The 27,480-nt window shown below is 40.5% G+C and overlaps 1 protein-coding gene across 1 annotated transcript in view; it reads right to left on the bottom strand.

The window, feature by feature from the left end:
- The window catches only part of sh3bp5.L (SH3-domain binding protein 5 L homeolog), a 45,199-nt gene extending 25,334 nt beyond the window's left edge, over nucleotides 1-19,865 (bottom strand). Inside the window, exons 1-2 of the mRNA XM_018267494.2 lie at nucleotides 19,560-19,865; nucleotides 11,459-11,521 (exon numbers count right to left, since the gene is read on the bottom strand). Of these exons, the coding sequence (XP_018122983.1) occupies nucleotides 11,459-11,521; nucleotides 19,560-19,649 (153 nt within the window). The 5' untranslated portion in view covers nucleotides 19,650-19,865. The remainder of the gene's footprint in view (nucleotides 1-11,458; nucleotides 11,522-19,559) is intronic.
- Between the last annotated feature and the right edge of the window lie 7,615 nt (nucleotides 19,866-27,480).

Below are 27,480 nucleotides of genomic sequence, written 5' to 3'. Positions count from 1 at the left end.
AGGAAAAAATATCCAACCTACAGCTGTGGGTGATGTGGAAAATCAACTAGATATGGCTAGGACTCTAACATAATTTCATCAAATGTATTTTCTGGGGCCCTCAATAAATACAATCTTTAATAAAATTGGCCTCATGTAGATATTCAGCTGGCCATGAGCAACTATAATCATACAAATGTGTATGCGAATGAGAACTCTGAAGTGTCTGCCCAGCCCAAGCAACCGCTCCAGGCCAGCCCCACAGTTTTAGAAAAAAAGTAAATATGCAACACTTACACATTCATCCAGAGGAGCTTAGAAGAATAGTCCTAAATCTCAGTTTGGGGGTTATGTAATAAAATGCACTAAATTTGCCCAGGTGCAGTAACCCATAGAAACCAATCAGCAGGCACCAACATCATACAGGTAACTGCTCCTGGACAAACTTAATTTTATTACATTTGGGGGAATGTACAGTACTTTACTACGTGGTCACATTGTCACATTCCTTGTAACTACCCTGTCCAGTACAGCACTGCATACATACCTTAAATATATTACAGAAACTGAACATTTTAACAGTTGACTTTTTTTATTATTATTGTGTCGTTAGAAAGCCAGTCTCATTCTAAGCTCTAGTCTTGAGCTTCCTCCCAGCATATGGACTGCAGGGTGTTACCCACACTGAAGAAACACTATGCAAAAAGAAATGTGACATCACTAACTGAAGCTCATGAGTAATAACATCACAGTGGGAAAGCACCACACAAATAATACTACTACTCAGGTCTAGCCACCCACTCACTCTAAAACAAAATCTCTCCTGTATACCAGACGCACAAGGGATGTAGCTTCTCTAATAAAGGTCCTTTATTTTTATAACTATGTTGACTTCTTGCAGTTTAAGGTTTTATTGAGAGGATGCTGTCATTTTTAATTGCACAGGTTGGGACCCTGGCTGAGAGGATTTCTGGGCAAGACATTTTGCGACTTAGGGTATCAGTAGCAGTTAGGCAGGTTATGTATAGACTGAAATTGATGGACGTGTGTCTTTTTTCAACCTAACTTACTAACAAACAATGTATCTTTACTACAATGTATGCAACCTATTTGCTGAAAACATCTGCTAAGTCAGTCTCCGAAGAGTGGCCATTCTCACAAGGTCACAAGGTACCAACAGTAGTACAGAATCACATGTGAATTAACTAGATTGATTCATTAAAATTTTATGAAATGGTTAATTGGAAATATCAAAGGTAGAGATTGATAGCACTTTTGTACCAAAAGTGGAGAGATGGATTTAACAATAGGTTCCAAATGGTGGAATAAGAAACATAACATATGCTGTAATGTAAGTCAATAATTATATAAGTCAATAATAATCTATACAGACATTACAATTTGTATATGGTTTCATTGCCATCAAGCCAGAATAGTTTTATTTCAAGCCCAATGTTTCAGTCACTACCTGTGACCTTTTTCAAGGGATACAAACAGAATACTTTTCTGTTTTTATCCCCTTGAAAAAGGTCACAGCTAGTGACTGAAATGTTGGACTGGAATCAAACTAAGGCCCCCAACTAGGGTTGCCATCTTTTTGTTTGGTCCCATACAGACCAATGGGGGCTGGTCCATAATGTGAATGTCACAGGGTTATGATATTGGTGGAACCCACAGAAAATTGATGCTAAGACAGGGAGGTAATGGGCAGGATAGAGGGGGACTGGGGGAGACAAATTGGGATGCGCTCCCTCCACCGTGTGCATGCGAATGTGTGCTGACTGGCCACGTCACCCCTCATGTACACATGCCCCCCCACACACACATATGCGCATGCATGCGCGCAAACAAGTGCAGTGAGCAGGAGTCTGCAGACCGGACTGGGATAGGCAGCAGTGAAAGGTATGTGCCTGGTGCCCCCCAAGCTTTGTGCCCTAGGCATGTGCCTACTCTGCCCACCCCTGGTTCCAGGACTCGTGCTACCACTGGAAATGCATGTGAAATCTGCCCCATGTGTGCACTGACAGGTGAATTTCATGCCTATCACTGCACACTTATGTTGAGGCAGAAGGAAAGTACAGACACCAGCGGAGAAAATGCCTAGTGTAATCGAAGCCCAATGTCACACTTGTCGTTTTCGCTGCTGGTGGAAAAACAATGCCAGAGAAAAGGAATCGCCTCCTGAAAGATATCCCTAAACACACCCACATATACATACCTTTCTACATAGCTTCCTCCATCCCTTTAATATGGGTTACCAAAGTTATACAGTAAAGCTGATTTTGATTATATATATTTTTACCGCATCAAATATATGTATAATCACTAAAATATGTCAGTTGTATGTATATCTGTTCTCTATGACAGGTACTTTGCAGAGGTGCACAGTAATATGGAAGTGCCTGGGGCACCTGAACAGTTTCAAAACAAGAGAGCCTTTGAGTCAGTTCAAACTCAGTTCAGCTTGCATTCATCATAAACTAGAAACCCTTCAAGCAAGAGAGATAATGAGAATGCACCTGACAGTTACCATACATAGGTCCTACACAGAGAGACCTTAAGAGGCCACACAGAGTTTGGGCATCAGCAGGATGTGCTCCACACTTCTTCAGTCCTTGGGTATGAACAATTGACTAAATCACACATCCACAGGGCCAGGACACATGGAGCGATGGCTCTACTCAGGGGCATTGTACTAATAAGGTACATGTGTCTAAGCCTTTAGGGTTATCTGCGAATCAATGTTCTAGTGATGTGCAGGCCAGCCTGATGCCACTGGACCCACAGGTCAGGCACGTTACACTGTTGGCTTTCAACTTCCGGTTTTATAGGCGTGCGCCTGCCCCTTTTGTGATGTCATCTGTGGGGCAGGTCTATAATGGAAGGGGGAAGCCAGGTGCGGGTGGGCTTCAGTTGGGCGGGTGTGGGTCAAGTTGCATAGGTGATTAATGTGCCCGACTGAATATATGAGGCCAGCTTTAGAGTTGACTCATACAGGCTTTTTAAATGTCTAGCTTTTTAAATGCTTTGGTAATTTCTGGAGTCATTTAGGTATCCATATGCAATAAACATGGATAAAATAAATCAAATCAATGTTAAAGTGAGAACATGTTTTATAAAGACTGAGGGCACACAGAGCATTAGCTTCGCTGCTCTCTGCCTGTGTTGTATATTGGCCCATGATAAAATTACTAGAAGCAGTTTCATATCTATTGAAACATATGCCATTAAGCAAACAGCACTCTTTGCTATCTTATTAAAGAAGTGGTTCAGGTTAACTTTTAGTATTCCTCACAACTCTGAAATTGGTTCTCTTTTTTGAATTACCGTATATACTCGAGTATAAGCCGAGTTTTTCAGCCCCCAAAATATGCTGAAAAACTCTACCTCGCCTTATACTCGGGTCAAGCGCAAAAACGGTGGCCGGCGTCTAAGAATAGTCGACGGCATCCAAGAATAGTCGCCGGCGTCCAAGAATAGTCTCCAAGAATAGTCGCCGGCATCCAAGAATAGTCGCTGACGTCCAAGAATAGTCTCCAAGAATTGTTGCTGGCATCCAAGAATAGTCTCTGGCATCCAAAAACGAGACGCCGGCACCTCCAATGGGAGCAGAAACCCTCAATTTTTCGATTGAAACTTACCAGAAGCTGCTGCATTTCTAACCATAGGCTTATACTCGAGTCAATAAGCTTTCCCAGTTTTTGGAGGTAAAATTAGGTACCTCGGCTTATACTCGGGACGGCTTATACTCGAGTATATACAGTATTTAAATTATTTCTCTTCTGCCTCTTTTCAGCTTTCAAATGGGGGTCACTGCAAAAACTGCTAAAAAATAGACTACAAAGAGTGGTGGCAAATGGAACATTTTCTAATTGGACCAGTGTTGTTAGTGGAGTACCGCAGGGCTCTGTACTAGGTCCCTTGCTTTTCAACTTGTTTATTAATGACCTGGAGGTGGGCATTGAAAGTACTGTTTCTATTTTTGCAGATGATACTAAATTGTGAAGAACTATCGGTTCCATGCAGGATGCTGCCACTTTGCAGAGTGATTTGTCTAAGTTGGAAAACTGGGCAGCAAACTGGAAAATGAGGTTCAATGTTGATAAATGCAAGGTTATACACTTTGGCAAAAATAATATAAATGCAAGTTATACACTAAATGGCATTGTGTTGGGAGTTTCCTTAAAGGACCAGTAACATCAAAAAAAAATGTTCAAAAATTCGTTAGAGCACAACAAAAAATGAACACAGAGACAAATGAAACTTTTAAATAGCAAAGACTTTATTAAGAAATAACTTACAGAAAATCCACTTCCTGTCCTCTTCAGAAACGGCGAAAAGGCGACCATCCACACTGCAGCAATCGATTTCTTCTCCCTGGATATTCACTGACATCCTCCTCTCGTTGTGTCCAACAGCAGCTGGTTTGTTCCTGTGCTGGCGGCGATGAACTGACAGCAGCGAGTCCTCTCGCTTCCCTTCCACTGGCCTGGCCGTCTACAGTCTCCCAACGGCACACTTGTTCCTGCACTTTCACTGTGCATCGGCTTCCCTGCTCCGCTCTCCTCACCTCCCTCTCCGTCTCCCCTCCTCCCCAAGCTGCTGCCTTATCAATGGGCTGCTATAGACATCACGCGTTACTGTGAATATAAAATGTCTGGACTAGCCGGCAGTGCAGCATGCATGTGTATATTTTCAGCGCGCCAAGCCGCGTACTTCCATTCCGACCTGGATCGAGTCTGGTTACTAGCTGCCCTTCTCTTCCTCCTCCCTCACTCACACCAGCGAGCGCCACGATCGGCTTTTGGGAAGGAAAGCTCAGGAGGCAGCGGCCGCGCTGTGGGAAATGCTGCCCCGGATTCCAATTCCAGCGCCGGGGAAGTGAAGGCAGAGCACGAGCAGAGATCCCAGACGCACAATCTGTCCCCTTCCCAGAGAGGAAGGGAAGCCGATGCACAGTGAAAGTGCAGGAACAAGTGTGCCGTTGGGAGACTGTAGACGGCCAGGCCAGTGGAAGGGAAGCGAGAGGACTCGCTGCTGTCAGTTCATCGCCGCCAGCACAGGAACAAACCAGCTGCTGTTGGACACAACGAGAGGAGGATGAATATCCAGGGAGAAGAAATCGATTGCTGCAGTGTGGATGGTCGCCTTTTCGCCGTTTCTGAAGAGGACAGGAAGTGGATTTTCTGTAAGTTATTTCTTAATAAAGTCTTTGCTATTTAAAAGTTTCATTTGTCTCTGTGTTCATTTTTTGTTGTGCTCTAACGAATTTTTGAACATTTTTTTTTGATGTTACTGGTCCTTTAAATGAGAAGGATCTAGGGGTTTTTGTAGATAACAAGTTGTCTAATTCTGGGCAGTGTCATTCTATGGCTACTAAAGCAAATAAAGTTCTATCTTGCATAAAAAAAGGCATTAACTCACGGGATGAAAACATAATTATACCTCTTTATAGGTCCCTGGTGAGGCCTCATCTGGAGTATGCAGTGCAGTTTTGGACTCCAGTCCTTATAAATGAGCTGGAGAGAGTGCAGTGCAACTAAATTGGTTAGAGGGATGGAATACTTAAATTCAGTAACGTAACTAGAGGCGGGCGCAGCCGGGTCCCCCGCCCCATCCGTAGACAATTTTCCACCCAGATTCCAGTGGCGCGCAAGCTGCCGGGGGCCCTGAGGGGGTGCGGGCCCTGGCCCGCTCACACCCCCTGCTCCCCGGTAGTTCTGCCACTGCTTAAATTATGAGGGTAGATTGTCACGGTTGGGGTTGTTTTCTAAGGAAAAAAGGCTCTTGCGAGGGGACATGAACATGATTACATTAGAGGACATTATAGACAAATAGCAGGGGAACTTTTTACCCATAAAGAAGATCACCGCACCAGAGGCCACCCCTGCAGACTAGAAAAAAAGAACCTTCATATGAAGCAACGTAGGTGGTTCTTCACAGTCAGGACACTGAGGTTGTGGAATGCACTGCCAGGTGATGTGATGGCTGATTCAGTTAATGCCTTTAAGAATGGCTTGGATGATTATTTGGACAGACATAATATCAAAGGCTATTGTGATACTAAGCTCTATAGTTAGTATTGGTATGGGTATATAGAATTTATGTGAAAGTAGGGAGGGGTGTGTGTATGGATACTAGGTTTTCATTTGGAAGGGTTGAACTTGACGGACTTTGTCTGTTTTCAACCCAATTGACCTACGTAACTATTGCTCTGTGAGGCTACAATTTTATTGTTATTGTAATATTATATTACTTTTCTTACTATGCAGGCTCTCTCTTATTTATATTGCATTCTCTTGTTCAAACCACTGCTTAGTTCCTAGGGAAAATAAGACCCTGGCAACCAGATAGTTGCTGAAATACCATACAAAAAAAAAAACTAAATAACTGAAAAACTAAAAAAAATCAAAAGCCAATTCATGGTTTAAGGCATGTATTAGATAACTGGAATAGAATTCTCGATATCACATTTTCTACACGTCTGTAAATGGAACTGTAATAATTGTAAGGTTGTGATGATCTCCTCCTGATAACATAGCTGGCTTATCTGATCCTATTTCAGGATGAGCATTGTGTCCTGAGCATTCAGTAATTCACTGCACATTCCAAGAGATGTATGCACATGACTTTATCGCAAGGGCAGGTAAAACTGAAAAAACAAAATTCTGTTGAACATCTGAGGATTTTGCAGCAGCTAGAGCCATTAAACAAGCAGCAGAACAGAAGAGATGAAAGATTATAACTGTTCTTAAATCTACAGTAAACTGCATAGGCAATGTCAGCTCTTATAGCTGGTTAAGGATTAACTTGTATAATTTCCCATTAATGTTTCATACTGAACAACCACTAAAAATGCTTATCTACCAGTATATATGTTGTGGATCACTCCCCATTCAATTAAATGATAAATAGTAAAGGCCACTGTATTCACAATTACCACTGGAAAACATGTCAGTTTGCATTTTCGACTGGTATCTACACATGAAGAACAACTCTCTGTGTTTTCTATTCAAGTGAATTGGAAGTGATCCATAGTGAGTAGTGGAAATCAAGACTCAGCATGAGGCACATTTCTAAGAGAAGCATTAGAAGAAGCAGCACCTATGAAAAGCACCAAGACAAAGCTGAATTACTGTGCTGGCCATAATGAGATTTAGCCAGGTAACCCCTGTAAATCCTGTGCAATATGGCACAAATTAAAAGATTTTATTGAAGTACCAAATTCTAAAGAAAATAAATTTGTGTATTAATTCAAGATAAAATGTTTTGTACTATGCCTTGTGCTCAGCTAAAACTGGCTTGGTGTATATATCCAAGGCTTTCCCCAACTCTCTAGCTGCTTATAATACAGATCTTGCTCAATAACATTTGGCTACTGCAAACATTTAAGGAAAAACAAAGTAAACCTTAACCCTCCTTGCACATTGTTTATATTAACCTTACGTCACCTGCACAATGAAATTGCTATCTTATCTCATGCAAGCCTGGAGACAAAAGGAAAAGGAGATGGATTCCTTTGCAGTGGAAGGAAATGTTTGACTAAATTATAGATTTCAATGTAGAGAACATAGTGAATAAATAATTACAGTAAATTTTCACTGTTAAGAAATAATAATATTAGAATATTACAGACAAAACACATAACTGGATTTTGTACCTTTAACCCAAGCATTTTTCTAAAGTACGGCCATTTACAGTAAATTTAAGAAAACCATCCAACATTTAATCCCTCTAGACTTAGACAGAGTGTAATATTATTTGTCAAGCAACCCTTACCTACAGTGCAGAGCTTGGGTTAAAATATTAATGTGTGTTGGGATGCAGGGGTCATAGGACTGAAAGAAGCACCTCTTACATATAATTTACATATGCACAGACGTAAAGTTTTGTTTAATATTTCAGCATGATTTTATGGAGAACCATACTGAAGACAAATACGAATCTTAAGCTGGCCATAGATGTTGAGATTTTTAAAAGATCCGATCATCATCGTGAGACCACGATTATCTCGGAACAATCGTACGATCATACGAATTGACCATCAACTAAAAAGACCAATTTGCCAGGAAAACAAAGGGGAGCTGCCTGCTTGGCCCTGCAAACATAGATAGATTGCACTGGGACCGACAAAGATTTTTTAACCTCAATCAATCAATTTTCCTGACAGATGTCGGCCGAAAAATCGTAAGATGTTCGAATCCCACTAACCGCACGATAATTTCGAAAGATTGGACTTCGCTAAAATCGGTCGTTCGGTACGAGAAATTATTGCATCTATGGGAACCTTTAGATAACGTTTATCTTCCATTTTACAATGATGCCCTAGTAAAAACTGACAAAGTCACAGGAAACAGATAGGTAAATGACAATTATGCATATATTCTAGCAGTGCCAGCTGTTGTGTATGGTCGGTAATTACACACACCAGCTTACATCGCTTTCAAGAGGCTAGATAACAAAGCAATTTGAGAAGAGAGGCACTCTCATAATGAGCCAAGTGAAATGTTCTTTGTCAGAGACCTTTAAACAAGGCACTAATTATCTCAATCCATTGACCCAGCTAAATTGAAAAGAAAATTAAGTTCTTTAGGGCAATTGCATTCAGGAATATTTTGGGTGTTTCATCTTTCAGTAGCCCAAAAACGTGAGACCAAAATTCTGCTGTCAGACATGTCTTGTAGGGGCCACAAAAAGGGAGTTTTGGGACTCATATTTGGGGGGGGGGATATTTATTAAAATTTGAATTTATATCATTGTTTCAATAAAAAAAAATTTCTGGGTTTTGCCAGAAAATTCAGAATTTATTGGATTATCAGGCTAAACCCAGAGCAGACCACGATCAGAGCCGGGCCCAACCAGCCGCCCTAGGCAACCTGGCTGGCCGCAGAGCCGACTTGGTGCGCGCATGCGCGAACAGACGTGTGCACGCGTGAACGGATACAGGCGCGCAAGCCCCAATGGATGCAGGCACGCATGCGCTAATGGACGCGCAAGCCGACTCTACAGAAGAGAGGGGACCGGATTAGGGGTAGGCCGGCAGCATGGAAGGTACGTGCCTGGCGCCCCTCCAGCTTTGCCCCCTAGGTACGTGCCTACTCTGCCTACCCCTAGTTCCGGCCCTGACCACGATATCTATCAATTAGGATAGGGGCATCTCCCACTGAGTTATACATGCCCTCGACAGGTCTGAGATGCAGGATTTTTTTGGATTCTGACTTTTTGCAGCAACGGGGTATAATAAATCTACAAATATTTTAGTTTTTGACCCAAAAAACCAGACCAGGTAAATTTGTGGTTTAGTAAATAATCCCCATAATCTGCTAAACACAAAGTAAAACATCCCAAATCTCAAGGGTTAACACCTTTTCCAGTGGTTGAACCCAAACAAAGGGGGCAGGGCTAATGGCATCAGGGGTGGGGCAGTGATTGGAGGGTAAACTTGATAAAGCCAGGGGTGGATGCAGTGATTTTGGTTGGGGTCAAGACACTAGGGGTTTTGAATCACTTGCAATTGACTGAATTTCAGTCCAGTTTTTTTCCAATGTTTTAAACTGGACAGAAAGTTTTGAACCGGACAGTCCTGAGGTGGCAAATCTTGCTCTGTCCATATTCTGCCTGATGAGTAAGCCCAAAGTATGGGTTCTGTTATACAGAAACCAGTTATCCAAAAAGTTGTGAAATACATCAGTGCAATTCCTTATGATATTTAGATGTTTTTCATTTATTTGCCAAATTATTGTTCGGGTTTCACAAGGTTAAAAACCAAACAAGGCAGTTGAGACACGAAAAGGCCTACGATAAACCAAACTGTTTAGGTCAAAACCCTACAAATCTCCCAGTGTGCAACAGCCCTGACTGTCACCAACCCAAATAACAATGTAATTCAAATACAGTGGATCCTCAATTTTACATCCCCTAATTTTAAGTTTCCCTCATTTTACATTGTTGTTTTGTGGTCCCATCAAAATATTATGCATTATACATTTCCCTGATTTTACACTTTCATGGATTTTACAATTCAATTATTATGGGGGATACACATATGGGCTAAACTTGGTTGCCTTATCCCTCAAGTAAGTTTAATGTAGCAGCAAGCAGGAGCAATACCTTAGGACAATGGCACACTGGGTTGTAGTAAAATCACACTCTATCAGTGGCTGATAGAATATCTAGTATACCTTGTGATTTATTGGTGCAAGTCAATAGCGAGAGTAGGTGCATCTGCCACAGGGAAAGGCAACCCTAGTAAAATCTACTTATGGCAGTATAGAGAAGCACGTATAGAAGCTTCGTGAATAGTGCTCAAACACATACACATTTGTGCACACTTTTGCAGTTTACATTTGTGTTCTTAATAATCCCACAGGTGACCAAGGATGTTAAGACATGCGGGCATGTTTGTGCTGCATAAAAACATGGTAGATAAAATGCTTGAAAAACCTCATGTGCCATTGCCCTTAAATAACTATTTTCACTAACTTTCAGACGTGCAATCTTAATTTTAAAAATCATTTCACCAGTGTTTTTGTACTTCTTCTGGAGTACTATATGAGAGCTGTTACGTATCCACTGCCCTCAGAGACTTTTGCTGCTTTTGGGTGTAGCCCACAGCTGTTGGGCTATTTTTTAAAGATCATTGCAATGTATTAAACATTTGTCAAAACTTGGAATCTGCATGTTTTCTCAAATGTATAATGAGAGCAAGTTTGAAATATCTGTTGTTTCACTTTGTAGACTGCTTGCTTTTGGGAATATCGACCCCTAGTCTAGGTTATTTGCATAGAACAACACATAAATCCTATTTACCTAAATACCAGTCTGAACACATCTGGTTAACCATGAAGCGCAATAGTACATGGATGTGTGTATACAGATCAGTGTGGCAACTGCATTTCTCAATATACACATGAAAATATTCATAGAAGCACCGGGGGTGAGGTGCTAATTATCTCTACTTTTTTTATTTATTTTTTTTAAACTCCAACCCTCACGCCTGTATCAGACCAGTAGCAATTTTTGGCAGTGCATATAGCAGCACAGTAGACTAAAGATAAAAACGATCATGGCATGTGTTCTAAATAATTTTCTGATAACGCATACATTCTTTTAACAAGGGGTTAAACTGGGAATATTTAAATGTAAATATATAGTTTTTTCGCAGACAAGGTTTTAAATAACTGTAAGTAAGTTTAGCATACATATTTCCAACTTCAAGGTTGCAGGCCTCGCTCTGGTGCACATGGCAGGAAGAGTACGACCTACCAGCACCCACACAGTGTACAAGGGGTCTTAGGAGACATACTATAAAATAACACTGAAAGAGGAAGAAATGGGGTGTTAAATGGAAAGATTATGTTTAAAAAAAAAACAGTTTCACCATCTCTGTATCTTATAATAGTGTGCTATGCCATGCACAGAGAATTAATATGTACCGGCTAGTGATATAACAACACATTTAATATATTTGTCACCATACCTCCAGTTCGATCTCTCTTCGGTTGATGTCATCAGTGGACTGATTAAGCTTCTCTAGTTCTCCCTGTCAGGGAAAGAAAGCCGAAATGTCACACAGCACATTAAATAAAAGAGCACCAGACTAGCAAGCAGTGAGAGTCAATTAGCTTCAATAACAGAGGAACATTCTATGTGGCAGTACTGGGAAAGATAAATACAAGCTGGAAAAAATTTGAATTGGATTATTTGCAAACCTTTATTAACATTTGCACCTATTTATTGGATATCAGTTGTATTTTTGTTTGGGATCTGTACATTCTGCTTAATAAAGGTAGCATATTATTCCAGAAAAGGAAAAAGCAGAAACGGCCCACCCTATATGACCAATACAAATTCCATTGCCCAAGATCATTTCCATGCCCAGTAGTACTCCATCAGAATTGTACATCTGTAATTCACTTTCTACTTCAACAGGATTCAGCTGTAATGAGCCATTTTCACACACAACAACTGAAACTACTTTTAAAATGTAACAAGTCTTAGTTTAATATCCATTTGACATCTGGAAAAAAATCTGCATCCAATTTTTATGCAACTCCATACAGTTGAACTGGGATTTGATTCATACTGACCTGTGTAAAGATGCCCATACATGCCAAAATTTGTCCATACATATATGGCACCTATGGGCACCCTCTAACCATACTGTAATCATGCTAGATCATGGTGGGTATTTCCAACCAGAAAATGTAATCAGTAGATGCCCCATCTCATTGCAGAATGACCAAAAATAAAACAATTTCACTTAGTTATCTGTATGGATGGCTAAATTCTATATTATCTGACTATCATCTGTTTTAATTCCTGGCTGAATGACCCCACGTTCATCCTTTGTACATTCAACTGAAGCCTCATATAAAATAAACACACCTAGAACCATACACACACAAATGAACCTTCTTTGTGTAATTAAACAGTAATAGGTCCGTCCCTTTCATAGGACAGTTTTTCATTTGCTTTGATTATACACAGGTCTGGACTGAGATTCAAAATAGGCCCTGGCATTTCAGCTACACAGAGGCCCAAACAGCACCTCACCAGCCCAATAAATGGTGCCTGTCTATGGCAACTTACAGCAGCCCCTCTGGCATTTGCCAGAACCCACAGATTGCCAGTCCAGGCCTGATTATACATTATAAAAACCTTTGGCTACCAATACGATTTGGCACATCTGCATCATTTTTAAATGCTAAATTATGGGGAAGATTTATTATATGGTGTCAAAAAAAGGTGTTTTTTTTTGGTGAATTTCTTTTTACACAGCATAATAAATCTGCCCTTTTATAACTGTGACTTCCTGATTCTGTTCTGTTTCTGTTCCTGTACTTTTTATGACATAACCCCACTGAAGACTAAAAAATAAATTAATCACATTTGTCCTGTCACAAAATGCATTTAGATTACAGACTGTTCTAGATGGTTAATGGCTTCCCTTGAATAATAATTGACCAGACGAGTCAATTAAAACTAGATGCAGCAGGCCTAATTCAGATGTTTTATGTAGCCTGTGCATGCTTCTTATTCTAGTTTCCTATGAAAAGATGCATAGTCTGTAAAATTGAGTACCTGTATCATTTTTTAGTTTAGGATGTTTTCTGAAAGTCTGTCACTACAAACTATATTCAACTAATTACATTTAATGTATGGCTTTATGAACTTAGATTTAATTTAGACAGTATCAACATGCTGGAGTTTCCACTGTTTCAGGTGTAAGTATTTACAAAAGTGTCATCTGAAAGAGAGGATTTACATGCACGTATGTATATAAATATTTGTTTAGCAATCACCAGGGTAAAGCTGGCGATACAGGTAGGCAGATTTAGTTGGAGCTCTGTGAATGATCACATCGTCTTTATGATCCTTTGAACTAATGATTCACGCACAGTAAATGATATATGGGGAGACTAGTCTTAAGTTTGTCTTGTAGGCTGCTACAGCTCACATATATTAACCGATGGCTGTCTGTCCCTTTGTTCAGTATGTAATTTCAGATACAAGTTTGCTTACAATGTTTGTTTACCCACAATGCAGTATTGTGTCCCATAATTCTAGGGCAATTGTAGGCTGAAGGAGGGATGTGACTCACAATTGTGTCTGATGTGTTCAGGTTCTCTAAACACAGAAATCTTTTGAAGAACGCTGCTTCTGCTTCACTACAATTCACCATGCCTGACTGAGATCAAGACCCTCACTTAATCATTGGATATTCTACACAGCCCGCCTCCACGAGTATATAGAAAGCTCAGAAATGGAGGCCAAAGGCTAAATCAACCAAACCATTAAAATGTCATTTTTCTTTACATGTCTTTGTTTTGATGTAGACTTGTTGTGTATCAATACTTTAACATCTTTTCTGTTTGTACAATATTAAGTACAGGTCTCCAGTTCGATTTTTAATAGATAAAAGAGTAGAAGCATAGCTATTGAGTTTCATAATTTTGCTTATGGCAGATTTTATTCTTAGACCAGCTTTTCCTGGCACTTAGCCTTAGCAGAACAGGGGGATTGAGAACACTCTGGAATGTTAAATGGAAACAGAAAATGTGGTTCTCATTAAAGACATACTCCACTCATATCTCCAGGGCGACCCTTCATCCTGAAACATGCAATCTTACAACAACAAACCGACATTCTTTTTCCATGAACAACAAGTACAAGGGCCTCTCAGTAGATGTCTTGGCAGAAATTTCATCATTTAAAGGCACACAAAGTTGAAAAGGCTGACAATACTTTTTGATATTGTAATCTTTTATAGTCAGTTCATTGTTGCTTATTTAGAAAAATAGAATTACAGTATACACTAATTTGTGACAAAAAAAAGAATAGAGTCTCCCGAAGATCTCTTGTGCGCAGCTGCTCATTTCGGGGTTCTCAGCCTGCGTGACACTGGCGTCTTGGCACTGAGCGTCATGACATCACAAAGAGGCGCCGGATTCGAAGATTGGTGCCAAATCTTCTTTAAAAATCCTGTCTTCCATTTTGTCTGTGCTCAAGCTGGCTTCAGTGTACTGATCCTGCCCAAGCGTATATTCTGACTTTGTTATCCTGTTTTTTGACTCCTGCCTGACCTTTGACTTTGATTCCTGCACCCTGCCTTAAACCTTTTACCCGATTCTCGACCACGTCTCCTCTAAAATCCTTGCTGGTAGCTCGTTTACGGACTTGTTGTCTTCCGCAGCAGAAAGCCCGGGGCCCCAAAAGGGCGTCGGTGATCACCGGAATCCACAGGGATCCCCTGTGCATTGTGAGAGTACCTATCCCTGAGCAAGGTTCCTGATAACGTGAACGTTACAATTTCTTAATTAAAACAACAAGCAAAAAGTATGTTCACCACAAGCTAATTGTTCAGCTTATGTTGAAAATACTGTATGAGTGGCGTCCGGAGTGTTTGCCGATTCTTCTCCACAATTTGCACAGTCACCTCCTGCTACAGGTTCTGGGCGATGCACCCGGGCCACTCGATACGTTGGGTGAGTGCTTTTCCCTTCAAAGTCCCAGCTTGTTGAAGAGTTGTTTTATACAAAAGCGTCGGACCTAGGGTTTACACACCCAGGTCACAGCAATTACAGGGTGAGCGCTTTTAAGTTTGAGGCTCAATAGTTACAATAATTTGATTAATTAAGTAGCAACCTGTTTGAGTAAGGGGTATTTGGACTGAGCTGCTTTTATTTACAATTTATATGTAACACACAGGTCAGATTTATATATAAACAAAAAGTACCTCTGCAAAACAAGAGTTCTCTGCTCTGTAGACAACAAAACAAGCTTACACTGTGCACCCTGAACAAGAGTCACAGGTCACCCTGCACCTTGCTATAGGTGTTGAAGACAACAGAAGCAAAAAGCTGAGACGGTTAGAATAGATGGGGTGTGAGCTGCTAAAACAATGAAGGCTAGTCAGGGTGACATTTTTGGAGAATGTCTGTTTGGTATTCTAAATACTCTAGAAAGCCTGGTCTGAAGGTCTATGAGAGTATGATTTGAGGTAAAAAATCTCTTTGCTGCCCTAGATTCTCTTGAATTGATGGCTGAATGGATGATATAGCAATGTTTCGAATCTAAAAATGGTCATAAATAGGAGGGTGGCCTGTGTGGCCTTCATTTTTTTCTTTTTGATAATTTACCTTCTTCTGAATCTTTCCAACTTTCAAATGGGGGTCATTGACCCCATCTAGAAATCAGATGCTATGTAAGGCTACCAATTTATTGTTACTGCAACCTTTTTATGACTCATCTTTCTATTCCTGCCTTCTCCTACTCATATTCCAGTCTCTTATTCAAATCCATGCATGGTTGCTAGGGTAATTTGGACCCTAGTAACCAGATAGCTGAAATTGCAAACTGGACAGCTGCTGAATAAAAAAAAAAAAATCAAAAACCACAAATAATAATAAATTAAGACCAATTGCAAATTGCCTCAGAATATCACTCTTCCATACTGAAAGTGAATTTAAAGGTGAAAACCCCCTTTAAAAATCAATTCCAAGAATAACAGCAATTGGCCACTGATGCAGTGATACCTGCTGGGTATGCATTCGGCCCTATTATGATATGATTTTTGTCCCAGCAGCCAAGCTATATCAGACGCACCACCTGGAGGGGAATCGCTTACCAAACAGATATTTTTGCATATAGCTACTTTTAAAGGCAAATTGATGCATCAACATTGAGCTAGAATTAAAATATCTGAAAATTGCTGTACTGTGCAGACAGCATTTATTAGGACAGATATGGCAGAGCTACACCCCCTAACATGTTCTCCTGGTAGAGGTGGAAGTGGGTATTCCAGTTCTGCAACACCTGCAATGTCCAAGTTCTCCTGCTGTAGAGGAAGGAAGGGAAATTAGGGCAACTTCCTCAGTGTGCCATGTACAGCTGGTTTCCCTGAGAAGGCTCTTTAATGCATGTGCCATACTAAACTGTAGTCTCAGGAGACCTGACAAGACAATATGCCCTAGTAAACACATTACACAATACTTCCACCTCTCCTAGCAGGTACACCAGTTAGAATTTCTAGCATACAATAAACAAAAGAACTTGGTTTTTTTTTTTAGCATTAAATGTATTTTAGTTTTTCTCATTATCATTCTTGTTATAATTGTAACAAAAAGTCAGGCTTGCTTGTCTACTACTAGGGAAGAATGATAGGGATGGGAGGCTTAAATTCATTCAAATTTAAACACTGAAGAAAAATGGGGAAAAATCAATTAAAAAATATTAATTGTGATATATTGTTTGAAAACAAGACTTTTTCTGATGTTAAATGCCCCTTCAGCAGTAATACGTATTAAAATCTGAGCTGTAGAGAATGCTGGGAGTTGCAATATAGCAAGAGCTGTGACACAACTAGCATTCACTTCCCTGGAGGAATTTCATAAAATACTATTTATAGTCAAGACAGTGGTTATCATTATCTCTGTACTATTATGGACAAAGTAGCATTTTTTCTACTATACTTTAGGTACCCCAAACTGTAAAGGAGTCGTATAGCACTCTATACAAATAAGCAGGTTCAGTTTTATGATTTGGCAGAAAAGGAACTTGCTTTGGACCCTAAACACTACAGGGGCCCCATAAGAATAAAAAGGTGATTTGTGCCCCCTTTTCTCAAACTCTGATGCTGAAAAATGATTAATGAGAGAATGTAACAATGGTGCCAAAAAGAAGCCAAATAAAACACCCAGGCAACAGGCTGATTCAGGCGCAGGCTGGCAATCTGTGAGTTCTGGCAAATGCCAGAGGGGCTGCTATAAGGTGACATAGAAAGTCAGTATTAAGTGGGCTGGTGGGGGCTGTTTGGGCCTCTGTGTACCTGAAATGTCAAGGCCTATTTTAATTCTCAGTCCGGACCTGGGCTGATTTCACTTTCTATATTACAGCTTGGGATGCACCGAATTCATTATTTTGGATTCGGCTGAACCCCCGAATCTTTTGTGAAAGATTCGGCCGAATACCGAACCGAATCCTAATTTGCATATGCAAATTAGGGGTAGGAATGGGAAAACATCTTTTACTTCCTTGTTTTGTGACAAAAAAATCACTACATTTCCCTGCCCGCCCCTAATTTGGGGCAGCAGAATTCGGCCGAATTTGAATCCTGGTGAAAAAGGCTGAATCCTGGCCGAATACCGGATTCGGTGCATCCCTAATTACAGCACATGTGTCTAACTTTATTCAGTTACAGCTAGCACCATCGTCGGACAGCTGAATATACAGTAGTGACTTTATCAATAAATTCCAGGCCATTATAATTTTGCATTAGCCGTGCATTTTTAGATACAGCCATATATGAAAACCTCCAAAATGTATTCTGCTGAATAGCAAACCAAACCCTAATATGCATATTAAAATCAAAAAACTTATCAAAATTGTGTGTACACAAAATTGCTTTCTCTGTCCGTTTGCCACTTTAAAGCATTGTTTTCTTTTTTGTTTCTTTGTTTTAACTTTTTTTGGTCCCCCTCCATTCAGGTCCAACTTGACCAGATCCTAAACATAATAATTTGCAGTTTCCCTTTAAATGTATACACATTCATCTAATTTTGTCAAGTAATGCATTATAAGGGATATTCAACATCATCATGGGGATGCATAACCACAGGGATCATGTCTGGTCATTGAATTAGTCGGTGGCTTCTAATATACTTGTAATGTACAGTAAGACAGTGTACACATATATACACGTAGACATTCTAATGTATTCATGCACAAGTTTATTCCATATATGATGTCATAGAAATTGAAATCTCGTGTACTCCTTTGCCGCTATTCCTTGCAGCAATTTCTGCATTGTACAACTGATTTTGAGATAATTTATATGTAGCATCTGACATCATGCCTGTTATTTCTTACATGCTCAAAAGCATTTTGTATAGGAATCAGCAAAACACCCCCATCTATCACTAATGAAAAATTGTACTCTGCAGTCCTTTGTCTTACCCTTCGATTTTGTGCCAGCCAAACTGAGTGGTACCAAAAAACAAAACATGGCAAAATAAAATTACTTGCAAGAAAACACATTGCTCATGATTTACCATGAATAGAGTCTAGTTGTAAATTTTTTTTAGGAGACCCGGCACAAAGAAAACCACGTGAGGTTGGATACTGCGGTACAGTACCACCGGGCAATACACTTCCATTGTGGCTACACCTAAGAGCTGCAATGTGCTGCTAGGAGCTGGGCCCATGCGCATGAGGCTACTGAAACATCCGAAACAAAGGTCTCCAACAAAATATCCCTTTGGCTATGAGGTTACCCTGGGAGTTGTAGTACAACAAAAGCTGGAAGGACACATTCCTTATGAACAGGGAAAAAAACCCACAGCAACATATGAGATATCAATGTTATTCCCCCGGTTTTATTTAAGCATATCATTAACTTCCATGCCCAGCCTGTCTGTTGGGTCTGAGAGTTGTATAACTACAACATCTGCTGGGTCTGAGAGTTGTAGTACTACAGCATCTGCTGGGTCTGAGAGTTGTATAACTACAGCATCTGCTGAACAGTGACCCTTTCCAGCATTAGCTACAAGCTATTAACCCTTTTAAAAGCTACAGTGCTTATTTGTGCAAGGAAAGTCTAAAGCGAGTTTTAATTAAAGGCAATAGGGGATAAATTCTGCTTTACCCCAGGTGCATCCGACCTGCTGACCTGCTCTGAGCAAACAGCGGTGGGAGTGGGACTGTATGTTGGACACATGGTTTCTGTCCTTTAGGTATCGCTCACACAGGAGACATTATTAGCAGGAAGGTCCAACCTGAATCCATGTGACTGGGGATGCTGGGATTTGTAGTAGCACTTGTAACAGAACAAACATACACTCGATTATCAGCAAGGAACAAGCTGCCACTGAGCTGTCACGGTATTTCCCCTCACCTCACTCGCCATATCAGACAGTAGCCAGTGGCAATGAAGATAATCCAGCATTAGCACATTAATAGGCACATAAACAAGAGGCATTGTATAGTAGCCACATCTGCAATGGCAGGACAGAGCCAGACACACCTCCCAGACTGACCAACAACACAAGCCTGTTAAACACATAGTCGACTCAACCCCGTACCTGGATCCTGGGGTCCACTTCCTCCTCTTCTTCCTCTTTCAGCTGCTCATTCTCCTGCTGTCCCGTGTTCTTTATCAGTATTGTTTCCATTTTGCTGCATGTGAGTGTGTATGAGCAGCAGCTGGGTGTCTGGGACCTGCCTGCACTACACCCGGCCCCCCTGCATGGCTCTCCCTCAATAGTCTCCACACCCCGCCCGCCGAACTCTTCACTGCACGGACAGTACGGAGCCAACCCAAGGGCAGCGGACTGAAAGCGATTTCACTAGCGTAAATGGGAAGCGGCGGGAGGGGGAGGGAGATAGTGAAACCCCGCCCACAAATGCTGTCATTGGAAGGAGGGAGATCTACAGCTGCGCTGGGATGTGCGAGGTTATTGCAAAGAGAACGGGGCTGGATTACTGGGAGAAGGGACGTTGCAGCCCCGAGCTGTTTTACTGCAAACCACTTCGTCACACGGAGCATGCTGGGATATGTAGTCAAACAATTAAAGGTGCTTTCATTATTAGAATGCCTATACCGTTTGCACCATACACAATATATGCCAATACAATAGCAATTCCTATTTTGTAACCAGTGCCGGTCGGGCGCCCTAGACTACTCGGCCGGCCACGTCGTGCGTGCGCGATCGGGCCAGTTATTTGAAGGCGTAATAATGGCGATTGTATGCAGTATCTGTGTGTCCCTACTCTCTCCCGGTTCTTACTATCTTCTCCACAAGATGGCAGTGTTAACACCATTCCAGCTCAATAAAATCACAGCAGTTTTGTGACAGTTTATTACAAGCCCCTATCTGAGGTGTAATATTTGGTTGGAGAAGGGGGGATTCATGATCCCTTATACCCTGGCCTATACCCTAGCTCTGTCTCTGATCCATCCCACTTGTATTGTCTATTTAAATTTGCCTCTGGGTCAGGTCTCATCTTAGTTTACATATGAAAAACATCATGGCATCTGCCATTTATCACTAGTCTCAAGGATAATTAGGACAGTGATTAAGGGGTTATCTTCAACTAAATGGCAACACACAATGATGTTTCTACTTACCCTAATTTGACCCCATCTCACCCAGTCACCATCTTGGAGGGCAAATATGTGAGTTCTACAACCTCAAACGAATTGGCCTTTAGGTTGCCCCCCAAACACTGTCCTGCCTTTGTTACGCAGCCCCACGATTTGGGAACTACTTGCTTAGGGTCTTTAGTGTATAAAAAGCATTCCCAATACAGAAGTATGCTTTCATCATTATTTTAGCTTGGTTTTACAGTTTTCAGGTACCTACTACAGCAATAACACTGCTGTCTAACAAAAACCTGGAAACTGATGGTATTCCAAAAGGTGGTAGGAATCATATTATTCATGTAGTGAGATTGAATTTTCCTAGCAGTCGAAATCCTAGGGATGGGATGCTATTTTTGGAGATACACTGACTCACTACTTGAGCAGATCAGTCACTTCACCTAGCATCCCAGCTTCTAGTGCTCAGTATTGACTGTGGCCTTGGGTGTTTAAGGGCTGTAGCCACAATATATCCAAAATTACCCTAGCAACCATGTATTGATTTGAATAAGAAACTGGAATATGAATAGGAACGGGCCCAAATAGAAATATGAGTAAAAACAGGTGTAGCTTAAGGGCTCTTACACACGGGCGTTCCGACCTGCGCTCCCCTGCGTTCCGTTTTTTGGCGTTCAGCCACAGGGGAGCGCAGGAATAGACGCAAGTCATTATTTGAAATGGGGCTGTACTCACTCAGGCGCGTGTAGGCGCCGAACACAGGTTCAGACGCAACATGCTGCATTTTTCCTGCGTTCGGCGCCTACACGCGCCTGAGTGAGTACAGCCCCATTTCAAATAATGACTTGCGTCTATTCCTGCGCTCCCCTGCGGCTGAACGCCAAAAAACGGAACGCAGGTCGGAACGCCCGTGTGTAAGAGCCCTAAATGTTACAGAGACCTGGAGGGAGGAGCATCTCCACTTAATACCTGTATTTAAAGGAACCGAGGCTCTTTAACACAGTTGTGAAGTTAACTGGTTTAAAGCGGAGAAAATCAATAAGAAGCAACATTTTGGATACACATCCAAAACCTAATGGCAGCTTCTCCAAATAGGTTATACAGCACCCTAAGAATTTGCTCTTCACATGCTTTAATTGACTACTCTGAACCACTACAGTTACCAACAATAAGCTACAACCAGTTAGAGAAAACAGCATCAGCTGTCATGCTTCAGTTCAGGAAAAAATGTCACCTAAATTGAGTTTGCTTTGTTTCATGTAAGGGTATATAGTGCCAACAACCCAAAGAAAAATTGGAAAGAGAAAAACTGCTATAAAAAGGGTCATGTCATATTAGATGCACAATTTACACTGGTTGGGAATTAAAAAGTACAGAAATCCCATAGTTGACCAAATTGCAATTTATTTAGCAGTGTATTGATTAAAGGAACAATATAACCAAAAAATGAAAGTGCTTTAAAGAAATGACAACGCATTGGTAAAATGGGTGGATTTGGTTCAGAAATATTACTATAGTTTGTTTATATATAACAAGCTGCTGTGTAGCCAAGGGGGCAGCCATTCAAGCACAGGATACACAGTAGATAACAGATAAGTCCTGAAGATTCCCATTGTATATTACCGAGTTTTATGGTATCTGCTGAGTATCCTGTGCCCTTTCTTCTTTTTCAGCTTTGCATGGCTTACCCCATAGTTACACAGCAGATTGTTCATATAAACTAAAGTACTGTTGCTGAAGCAAACACACCAGTATCAGCCAAGAGCAACAGAACACTATATTATCTTTACTTTAAAATGCTTTAATTTTTTGGTGTTACAGTTTACCTTTAAAAGGGTTGTTCACCTTACAACCACTTTTTTAGTTGAGTTGTTTTCAGATTGCTTGCAATAAACAAAAGCTTTTTCCAAATGCTTTCCATCTTTTATTTTTTACCATTTTCCCATAATGTAGTTTAATATTCGTGTCTCTGGTTTTTCAGTCTGGCAGCTCAGTGATCCAGGAGCAGATTCTGAACTGTTACAATTTGCTACATTTAGTTAATAGGATTAGTTGAGAATTTGCTCAGCAGTTTCTGTGGAATATTAGCAACTATTGTATCAATAACATCTGCCTTCAATGTAACTCAGGAATGCGCAGCAAGGACAAAGATAACTTTAACTTTACACTTCAATATTAGAAAAACTGTCCCAAATACAAAATATAAGTAAGTAAGTAAGTAATTGGAAAAAGCCTTTATTTCTGATGAACTATCTAAAAACAATTGAATTGAAGTGAAAAAAAGGGTTGAAATGTATGAAATAAAGGCCACACTTCAGCACTGTCTGACCCTCTTTGGGTTGCATCTATCTCTCACCTTTGTCAGATCAGCGATGACTATTGGAGAATAAATTAGCAAGAATCACAGAAGGAGCCTGTACATTCTGGTGCTACATTCTGATGCTCTAAATCACATTTGAAAGCATAAGATTTTCTAGGAGCTTAGTTTGGAAGAATTGTTAACCTACTTTTGGAGTTTCTGCAAATATGAGACTTAATACTTAAACCAGATTTTTGGCTTGTGTACCTTAAACATTTGTGACATTTTTACTATATGTCAACATGGCCAACATATACAGGGCCGGATTTACATAGCGGACGCCCCTAGGCCCACTGCCATTTGTCGCCCCTGTCCCCTCCCCTTTATTAGTGTAAATTTTCATGGAGATTGTATCTCCTATGCTTTCCCAGTGTTTTTGAACCAATGTGGGTGTGGTTGCGCAGCATGCCGCCCCCATAAAATCCTGCCACCCTAGGCCCGGGCCTAGGTGGCCTTCCCACAAATCCGGGCCTGAACATATATCTTCTGTAACTTTACTTATCCATACACTGCATGGCTGAGTTATATGTAACACACTGAGAATAAGCAGTAGTAAACAGAACATGAGTAGCAGGCCCGGACTGGCAATCTGTGGGTTCTGGCAAATGCCAGAGGGGCTGCTATAAGGTCCCATAGAAAGTCAGTATTTAGTGGGCTGGTGGGAGCTGTTTGGGCCTCTATGTGGGCTGATTGGGCCTCTGTGTACATGAAATGCCAGGGCCTATTTTAATTCTCAGTCCGGACCTGATGAGTAGTACGTCTCTTGCTGCCCTGACACTCTGGCCACATGTTATTAAACCCAAGATACTGTATGTGTCAGGGCACTGTTGCAGCAAATTCTGTTGGCTTGGGGAACATTGCTTTAAATCATAACATTTACCGTAACAGCTTGGGGGGGGGGAAATCTTCCATATTACTGTCATGTGGATACAAAAACACCATTGCTAGTGTCAGTTAACAGAAGGCGAAGGAGAACTAACCCCTAAAAATGAATATGGCTAAAAATGCCATATTTTATATACTGCACCAGCCTAAAGTTTCAGCTTCTCAATAGCAGCAATGATCCAGGACTTCAAACTTGTCACAGGGGGTCAATTGTGCAGAGATACACTGGCACACAAGGCAATTAAAGTGCAGGGTTACCCCTTGCGGTTTATTTTGTGCGAACGTGCAACTTTTCGGGGCAAGCCCCTTTATCAAGCATACCACAAAAGTGCAAGTGCAGACAATATAACAGGTATCCAATTGTAATAATTTGCATACTTAATTGACCACCTCCTCCCATTAGCCTGCCCTGAGTGTAGTCCAATAAAAAACGACATAAAAAGATAAAAAAGTGCTGTCCAAAGATGATCCACAGGGCTGGCAATAGTGAAAAAAGTTTTCCCAATGTGATTATTCATATCCTGTGTACAAATACAATGTATATCTAAAAAACAAGATAAAAAGATAAAACAGATACAAAAAGCCATTTAAAGCCTACTTTTTTAAAAAATTGCAACAAAGCAATAGTATAGCATACTGACAAACTGACCCTATTACAGGAAATAGATTTACCTGTCCCTGGAGATTACAAGTGATTCTCTTATCTGAAAAAAGACAGGAAAAAAGATAGTTTAGTGTTTATCAATTACCTAAAATACACCAGGATAACAGGAATAATCAAATAAAGCACGATAAATTGTATTCTTCATTTAAACCTTTAGGACTTCTGGACTGGAGTAACCAAATCCAGAAGCATTCTCTCTGGAGTAACAAGCGTTTTTTGTCCTGACCTTGTTGAACTACAACTTTTTCGAGTACCTGCCATCGTAATTGTGCCACCCGATGGCCATGTGAGAAAAAATGTTTGGCCAACAATGTTTCCTTTTTAACCTTTATTGTGTCCTTACCCACTGATGTTAACCCAGGTAACTGCGGGGCCTGCGGTTTATAATTCCGTATAGTGCATTTGTGCTCATTGAGCCTGATTTTTATTGGTCTCGAGGTTTGGCCGATGTATGCAAGCCCGCACGGGCATTTAATACAATATACCACATCGCTACTCTCGCATGAAAAGCAACCATTAACGGGATGCCTAGAACCCTGTAGTGGATGTGTAACAAAATTCCCTTGTATAATGCTATTGCAATGGCCACAATTCCTGCATTTCCCTTAAAAGCAAATTGGGTATTAAGAGTAATTTTATTCCTCCTGGGAATTACCCCTGTATTGAAGCATTTGAATCTATTGTCGCCTCAGAAATGAGTAAGGTACAGCATAAACGTTCTGAACAATATACAAAAAACATAACAATTAACGAGAAAACAGCTCTTAGAGCTTTACAGCGTAACAGTAATATCACTATTATGAAAGCGGATAAGGGTGGGGGCACCATCGTTCTGAATACTAGCGACTATAGGGCCGAGGCTATGCGTCAATTGGATAATACCACCCATTACATACAGTTAAATTCTGATCCTATGTTCAAATAAAGAAATGAATTGAACATTTATTTAAATGCTGCGGTAATGGATGGTATAATCAGTGACGATATTTATCAATTATTGATCACTGCATATCCCAAAACCCCCAATATATACTTTCTTCCCAAGATTCACAAACACCCTACCAATCCACCTGGACGGCCAATCGTGTCTAATGTTGGGTCATTGTGGCAGCCTTTGCCATATACATTGATTCATTTTTGCAGGAGGTGTTATCCACCTTAAAACCCTGTTTATTGGACACTACTGATTTTTTAAATAGACTCAATGACATTATGGTGCCAACAGGTGAATTTTTATTGTGTTCATTAGACGTCAAGGACTTATATACGTCAATACCACACCAGGAAGGGATTGAGAGTATTCGTACTTACCTTACGAAGGGATCCTTAGCCAATCACATGATTAATTTCATTTGCGAGCTATTGGAATTTGTGTTATTTAAAAATTAATTTCAATTCGAAAAGGATTTTTATTTACAGATGCAAGGCTGTGCCATGGGTGCCAACATGGCACCTGCCTATGCAAATATATTCATGGATCACTTTGAGCAGGCACACATATTTTCCAATGAACAATTTTCGCAGCATATTCACGCATATATGCGTTATGTTGACGATACGTTCTTTTTGTGGAGTGGATCCAGGGATACCTTGGAAAAGTTCCTCACATATCTTAACATTGTACATCCAACCATCAAATTCACAATGGAAGTCAATTCCACTGATATTCATTTTTTAGATGTCAATGTTAAATATTTTGAAGGAAAGTTCATGACTACCGTATACACTAAGCCCACCGACCGTAACAACTTGCTGAGGCCTTCATCTCACCATCCACCTGGGCTTATTAAAGGTTTACCAAAAAGCCAATTTCTAAGAGTAAAACGAATTACATCAAATGATGAGTTATATGAAACAGAATCCAATAAAATGCTGTGCAAGTTCCTAGAAAAAGGTTATGATGAAAATAAGTTAGAATCTATAAGACAGGAGGTAAAATGTATGCCAAGACAGCAATTATTGACCAAAAAAACTATGATTTCTAATAAGACCCAGAGGATACCATTTATATCTGCTTATGACAGTAATGCTAAGTTTTACCGAAAGATTGTCTTAAAGTACTGGGGTATATTAAGTAATGACCTTAAATATGGTCACTTATTTCAACAACCTCCTCTTTTTTCCTACAAACGTGGGAAGAATATTGGTGATCTTATCAAATCTAAGAAACATGGCCATCCGAGGGTTAATACTCTTGTTAAAGCAACTTCGCATGGGACTTTCCCATGCAGGAATTGTGGCCATTGCAATAGCATTATACAAGGGAATTTTGTTACACATCCACTACAGGGTTCTAGGCATCCCATTAATGGTTGCTTTTCATGCGAGAGTAGCGATGTGGTATATTGTATTAAATGCCCGTGCGGGCTTGCATACATCGGCCAAACCTCGAGACCAATAAAAATCAGGCTCAATGAGCACAAATGCACTATACGGAATTATAAACCGCAGGCCCCGCAGTTACCTGGGTTAACATCAGTGGGTAAGGACACAATAAAGGTTAAAAAGGAAACATTGTTGGCCAAACATTTTTTCTCACATGGCCATCGGGTGGCACAATTACGATGGCAGGTACTCGAAAAAGTTGTAGTTCAACAAGGTCAGGACAAAAAACGCTTGTTACTCCAGAGAGAATGCTTCTGGATTTGGTTACTCCAGTCCAGAAGTCCTAAAGGTTTAAATGAAGAATACAATTTATCGTGCTTTATTTGATTATTCCTGTTATCCTGGTGTATTTTAGGTAATTGATAAACACTAAACTATCTTTTTTCCTGTCTTTTTTCAGATAAGAGAATCACTTGTAATCTCCAGGGACAGGTAAAATCTATTTCCTGTAATAGGGTCAGTTTGTCAGTATGCTATACTATTGCTTTGTTGCAATTTTTTAAAAAAGTAGGCTTTAAATGGCTTTTTGTATCTGTTTTATCTTTTTATCTTGTTTTTTAGATATACATTGTATTTGTACACAGGATATGAATAATCACATTGGGAAAACTT

This window comes from Xenopus laevis, chromosome 6L (assembly GCF_017654675.1).
Source record: "Xenopus laevis strain J_2021 chromosome 6L, Xenopus_laevis_v10.1, whole genome shotgun sequence".
NCBI lineage: Eukaryota > Metazoa > Chordata > Amphibia > Anura > Pipidae > Xenopus > Xenopus laevis.
The sequence above is the reverse complement of the archived record's forward strand: the minus strand, read 5'-3'. Positions and strand labels throughout refer to the sequence as shown.